Source organism: Olea europaea, chromosome 10 (genome assembly GCF_002742605.1).
Source record: "Olea europaea var. sylvestris chromosome 10, O_europaea_v1, whole genome shotgun sequence".
Taxonomy (NCBI): Eukaryota; Viridiplantae; Streptophyta; class Magnoliopsida; order Lamiales; family Oleaceae; genus Olea; species Olea europaea.
In genome coordinates this window covers 36,219,284-36,225,930 of record NC_036246.1, presented here as the reverse complement: position 1 = coordinate 36,225,930, position 6,647 = coordinate 36,219,284, and the positions used below count along the sequence as shown (strand labels likewise).

At 34.9% G+C, this 6,647-nt stretch overlaps 1 protein-coding gene across 2 annotated transcripts; it reads left to right on the top strand.

Annotated features, from left to right (window-relative positions):
* The first annotated feature begins 321 nt into the window (after positions 1 to 321).
* Positions 322 to 6,420, top strand: LOC111402041. Of its 2 annotated transcripts, XM_023030079.1 has the most exons (6): positions 330 to 771; positions 923 to 1,040; positions 1,355 to 1,566; positions 1,648 to 1,675; positions 5,301 to 5,409; positions 6,068 to 6,420. In XM_023030079.1, the coding sequence occupies exons 1-6, from the start codon at positions 502 to 504 to the stop codon at positions 6,147 to 6,149; spliced, it is 819 nt and encodes a 272-aa protein (XP_022885847.1). In that variant the 5' UTR covers positions 330 to 501; the 3' UTR covers positions 6,150 to 6,420. The 2 variants fall into 2 exon arrangements, with proteins under 2 accessions (XP_022885848.1, XP_022885847.1); XM_023030080.1 differs by lacking the exon at positions 6,068 to 6,420 and having other exon boundaries at positions 322 to 771; positions 1,648 to 1,771.
* The last annotated feature ends 227 nt before the right edge of the window (positions 6,421 to 6,647 follow it).

Here is a 6,647-nt window from a genome sequence, read left to right as displayed (position 1 = left end):
AATGTCAAATCATCATTCAAAAATATATTTTCTTAAAAGAATGTGAGTCTATCAGGACCTAAGTCTTTATTTTGACTTCCCAAAATTTATGTCAAATTGATATGAATACCTTTATACTTAGTGCTTGTTTGATGAGATTTTATTAATTGATTTTTTGATCGTTAGAGATAAAGTAGATTCTATCTGTGAGAGAAGAATTAAAAAATGATTGTCGAAATAGTAAAATAACAATTAAAAAATTAATTTTTATTAAATTAAAATTTTTACCAAACATGCTCTTAAACTTTACCTTTGAGGATTTCATCTATTCCATCTCCAGACGAACCCAATATTAACCAGAAAATTGAAATCGACAATAAATGGCCGTCAAAAAATCATTTTTACCCCTAGATCGCCTGACTTTGGTAATTATTCTATTGATTATTTTTTCCAAAATCCAAAATCATCCGTAATACACATTAGGCGGTTACACACAAGAAACAATCGTCAGACGTTAAGATAATGCCGAATCACGCGTCCATGAAGGTGGCGAAGACGGTGATGGAGGTGGCTGATGTGGCCTGGACCGCCATAGAAACCCAACGGCGCCACAACCACCATCACAACCGAGAAACGCCTCTTTTAGTGCCATCGCCGCCGGGCAAAGAAGATTTGGAATTAGAATCCTTACGCTCCGAAAATCAACGCCTCCGGAATTTACTTCAACAAAATCTGACCCTTTTTCAAAGCATGTCCAGGGAGCCTTCTCTATTACAGAATTGCCCTCTTGATGTACGGTATTTTGCAGTTTTACCCTCTTCTCTTGTGCTTTCTGTTTATTTACAATTCTGGGGAAAAGCTGATAAGGACGTTGTTGGTTTTTTTTTTTTGTTCTTTTTTTTTTTTTTTTTTAATTTTAAAATTTCTATCGAGTTAATTGCAGTTGCACGAGCGTCTTTTAGCTGTTGTGAATTCTGGAAGCTTCCTGGATCAACTAGAAAATCTCCGGCAGAAATCTGTGGAGGGTGCTGCATGCAAATTTCCATTCAACGAGCCCTCAGGTTGTTAATTTCTTTATTTTTATCTTCCAAAATTTCATATATGCGGGCTAGTTTGATTGATATGTTTATATATGATAATAAATAATACCAGAACAATGTACAATTGCAGAAGCAAAATAATTTTCCAAAATGATGTCTATTATTGGAAATAGACTGATGATTTTCCTGTTATTTTTTCATTGAGTGTTGTGCACTTGGCTGCCATAAACTTTTCAAACTGTATGTAGCTATATACATATACTCATTGTGAAAATGTTTGGAGGTTAAAAATTAATATTTGATGTTTCTGCTTGTCTTTTGGTAAATGTGATCAGATGAAGATTTGAAGAAAATGGAGATTTTGATTAATGTTGGTAAAGAAGAGCCTAGTTGGTGGGTTTGGGTCACCGAGGACATGGTTCCGAGCAATGCTGAAGAGCGGAGTGGAATTGATAATGAAAATTATGTAGTTGTGAGCAAGGAGCAAGTAGTGGATGGTGTGGCCAATTTCATGGCTAGATGCTTGGTGGCCAACCCGAAAGCTCAGGTTATAGAGTAACAATGAAGCTTATATTTGTTCTGATGCTAATTCTCAATGACTAATTATCTTGCACGTCTAATAATGCAGAAATTGACTCCTGAGCAGCTGCAGAAAGGTATGCTATCCAGTTCTCTCTCTTTCTTTACTAGTTTTACCAGACATTCCTGACGCCATCATGGAATTCTTCATTCTTGAAGCCTGTACGTATCAGGTGAAAAGAAATTTCTCCTCCTACGCATCTCATCTTTGCTTCTGATGGCTGAGCAATCAATCCCTTTTCTTTTCGTTTCTCTATATTTATGCCATAACAATATCCTTTTGACCAATATTGGTTAGATGATATGGACTTTCAAAGATAACGGCTACTCAGGAACGAAAATGGATCCATCGATATGCATATCCTGCATTACTGAGGACACTTATATGACCTGGTGGATGGTCATTTATTTTGTTATGCCAGACTATGAACAATCCGTTTGCCCTAGGTTTTGGACAGAAAAAGGGTATATGTATTCCACAATATGTGAAATATAAAATGAAGCGAAGTTTTTGAACGAGGAATTGAGGAGATGGAACATGTCAAAATGGCAAAAGATGATATAATTTTCCTTGTGATGTGAAAAACCTTGTTGCTGATTTATTGATCCCAGAATCTTATTGTGTACGGTGTATCTAAAACCATTCTAATGATTGTCGTGAGGCAACACAATGCTGATCTAGAAAAATGATGATACAATGAAATACTAAAGGATTTTGAAATTTACATGACACTGGACTAATGATATCCAATTTGAGATAACTGAATTGAAGATTTGGTTGGATAACCATACTTCTCAAAAGTTGTCCAATTGGTACGGGGATTCAACTTAAGTCTGGGCGACACGACAGAAAGCCATGAGGGATAAAGGGGAAGATTCCCTTCCAAAATGGCAGTTGTTAGAGAACGGTTGGGCATGAGGCTCTGGTCATTACAGGTGCCTTGTATAGTTTTTGTGAAGGGTTTTATTTTATATGTTTTAAAGTGTTTATTATTTCTTTAGTTGTTTCCCTACTTTTATTTGGAACCTTATATAAAGAGGGTTTAAACATTATAATTGTTAGACCTGATTACTGAATTCTCTTGATTCTCTCCCCTCCTTCTCTTGCTTGCTTTCTTCTCAAGTCTTATATCCTACGTCAATTGCATGTGCTTTTTAAAAGCAGACTTGAACCCTTTGAAAGTCTAGTTTTGGTTTTAGTTTTTATTAGTTGTTAGATTTTTATCTTTGAATATGTCTTGTCTAGAGCATTGGGTTCCTGAAAGAACAAAGATCAAGGAATTAAGTAGAAGATTTTAAAGTTTACCCTTTTTCATTTTTATATCTATCTTGAATGATGCTCCAATTTAAGAGAAGAGTGCAACAACTTGCAAGTTCTTACCTGACAAAGCACGAACTCAACTGGAGTAATTATATATGTTCTTGTGCTACTACATATTTGTGCTGTAACAATATCTTCTCAATTAAGAGGGATGAATTGATGTGGACTTTTAAGGATGGCATCTACTCAAGAAGAAATGTGCCTATTCAAAAAAGTATCCTATGTTACCAGAACACTTTGATGACCTGATGAGGGTAATTTACTTTGGGACCTTTATACATATACATCAAATTTTACGTAATGAGTTGCATAATGTTACATATCGCTCTATCATTTGCCAGTTTAAAACATGGTCAATTTTTTTATTCAATCTTTTCCCCTCCACGTCATTTTATGTAATTCCTTGTGTACCATTTTTATGTACAATTAGCATAATCCTTTATTTTGATCCATCACACAATATGAATGACCTATTTGCTCCAGGTTTTGGAAAGAAAAACAGTATACCTCAAATTTGAAATATAAATTGATGATAAGTTTTTGAATGAGGATTTTGAGGAGATGGAACATGTGAAAATGGGACAGATGATATAATTGTCCCTTGATGAGAAAACCTTGTTGCTTATTTAGCCTCGTTTTGGCAAAATTTATAATAATTTATGAATGATCTAATTTCATTTTCAACCACCCATTCCAATAATCCTGTAAGTATTACCCACTTATCTATCACTCGTATCTATCTATTTATAAATTCTTCCTAAACATATGCTTATGTATCCCCACATCTTATTGTATACATAATGCTATTTAAGCCCTTGCTACATACATTAAATCAAATTTTTTTTCTCAAACTCATTTTCAACAACACATTCACGCAATAACATATTTTATATATGAATTCAAAACTTTTTCCTACTTTTAAACCACGCATTCTCCAAAAAAAATAAAAAATAAAAATAATAATAAATAAAGAAAAAAGTCACTATTTGAAAATTCATTTTTCCCAAAAAACTCATTAAAATGGATGTTAAACAGGGGCTAAATGATTGTAATGACTGAGTACTGTGCTATGTATAAAAATGAGGATATGATGATAGCGAAGGATGTTGAAATTTATTTGACACTGAAATAATGATGGCAAATATGATATAGATGAATTGACTATTTGCTATGTATAAAAAGGAGGATATGATGAATTAGCAAAGGATTTTGAAATTTATGTGATGCTGAAATAATGATAGCGAATATGATAGAGATGAACTGAATTTTTGGTGGGATAACTATTCTTATCAAAAGGCTGTGTTCGTGTAACTTCTATAAAAGGGTTAGCGAACACATTCTTATTCTTTTCAGAAGTAGTCTGTGATGCTTAGATTGTGGTTTTCACTAGTTATATTTTGTTATCTTCGATTATGTCTCATGAACAACATGGTGAAACACAGGAAGGATAAAATTATGGGGTCCCGAAAGACCAAAGATCAAGAAATTAAGTGACAGATTGTAAAGTTCAGTCTTTTGCTCTGTCAAATCTATTCCAGATAATGCACCAGGTTAAAAGACGAAGGATTACTACTCAGAAGTCCTAACCTGATAAAACATGAACTCGACTAGAGTACCATATATGTACTCTAATACTACGACGATTTTTCCTGAATTTTCTGTTATATGATTTTAAACATGCTACAGTTTTATACATCGAACTTTTAATCCCAAGCTAGCAGACTATTGATTCTTTGCTGTGAAGAGGGGATTCAGGTAAATTATAGTGAGGATTCTTCATCAGAGAAGTTGCAGAGTATTTGCCAATTGTAGAAAGAAAATTACATTTCCTGGCTTAGAGAGTTTTGGTGCAGCAGGCTGCAGGAAGATCTATTCAAAATCAATGTCTCAGTGACTTGTAAAACAAATTAAAATGTTTCTGTTTAAAGTTTTTGCGTTTCTTTATCTGACATGCATAAATAAACAAATGGACAAAAGTATGCTTTGCTTAAATTAATCAGATACATTGTTATGTATCTCTTGGATACGTGAGATGATAAAAGGCATGTTTGGGATGTGTTAATAAACGGTTTTCTTTATAAATAGATAGAAATGACCGGTGAATAGGTGGCTAGTAATGTGGGTGTCACGAAATATGTGGATATGAAGTGGTTTCAATGTTTATAAACATGAGCCAAACATAGGCAAAGTCTGTTTACTGGTTTGCCCTCAGAAATTAAGTAGAAAGCCCAACCCTCACACATGGAAACCCACAGCCCAACCCAAATTGGGAACTTCTTTTCCTTCAAGCTAGTTTTTCCTTGAATCGACTGTTTCATCTGTTTTGTGTGATTTGTATTCAATCAACTAGTTCCAATCTCACCTGAATAATGTACTTGCAGCCCTGACAAAAGCATTGGGAGGCATGAATAAAGTGGAGAAGGCATTAAACATTTGGCACGCTGGGATGATGTTTTACACCCTGGGCATGTGGGGACTTGCTCTAACGGGGTAAGTTCTCGACTATAATAAACCTGTTTAGTTGTCAAGGTTAAAATGTCATAAATTTAGGCTGCTGCACTGAAAACTAACTTGAATCAATAGAACTTACTCGTCTAGGCACAAGAGCGCCAACAGTTATTAAACACGAAATCTTTAACTGTTAATACTCTAAGCAATGCTAATAGCCTAATATCACAGCTTTTTGGATATCAATCACCATTAAACGTGTCATGCAGAAACAAAATATAAAAACTTGCTTTGGTAGAGGTCATTAAAGAGCTACACATTGAGATAACACTTAATGAAGAAAATCCAAAGATGAAAAATGATGAAGAAGAAAGAAACACGCATGGAGTAACTTTTGCACGGAACGATGTCCTGACTAAAAAATGAGATCCGTCTGTGACTCATTAGTTTGAATTTTACACCTTCAGGTTTACATTCTGAAATTTTGTTACCCTTAGTAATTCATTTTAGTATCAAGCTGTTCGTTCTTGGTTATCAAATCTGACATTTAAGTGCTGTTAAATTTTGATCATTTGAGTTTTGATGTGACTGGAATTGATATGAAAATCGAGACAAGATACCTTACAGGAATCCTAGTTTTCCAGCTTCGTGACGTACGATGCTTTCATATGATGTGCTCACCTGATCTTCCTCCTTGTAGTTTGTACAAGAGTCGAGCTGCTCTGAGACTTGCTGCAATGGGGGTGCATACTTCGAGCAAAGCAGTTCTGAAGGTCCTCTGAATCTAGCTCTTTTCTTTTCTCTGCAACACAAACGCTTGTTGAACACAACCATTTAGACCAAAGAAACTTGCCACTGCCTTTGTGCCGCTTATTTTTTATAATTGTTAATAGAAAATTGGGTGTGAAATTGTCTAGTGGAGTTTCTTATGTTCTTGCAACGTGTGACTGCTACTTGTAAGACTACATTGTTTGATCAAATACTGGTAATTGTTTGTTTTACTTTTGGATGTGAAAGAAAACAGTGTACAGCCGAGGGCACATTCTAAATTGATTTTCAAGTGTAATGCGAAAGTTACCAGAGTCATGTCGAGTGCGTTAGTGCATTCAAGGAAACAAGTAACTAACAACATTAGAGATGTACCACAATTCATTGAGTCTTATAAAGTCCTAATTCTAAAATATTCTTCGAGCCAAATTCCTCGTTCTTGCCCTGCCTGGAATAGTAAACGGGGTGGTGGTGGACCGGTGGTGGGGACATGATTCCGCACAATATTTCTG

Excerpts from the sequence above, each read along its gene's own strand:
- LOC111402041 (XM_023030079.1), top strand. The coding sequence starts at position 502 with ATGCCGAATCACGCGTCCATGAAGGTGGCGAAGACGGTGATGGAGGTG. Across the intron at positions 1,041-1,354 it reads TCCATTCAACGAGCCCTCAG|ATGAAGATTTGAAGAAAATG; the intron begins GTTGTTAATTTC and ends AAATGTGATCAG. Across the intron at positions 1,676-5,300 it reads TCCTGAGCAGCTGCAGAAAG|CCCTGACAAAAGCATTGGGA; the intron begins GTATGCTATCCA and ends ATGTACTTGCAG.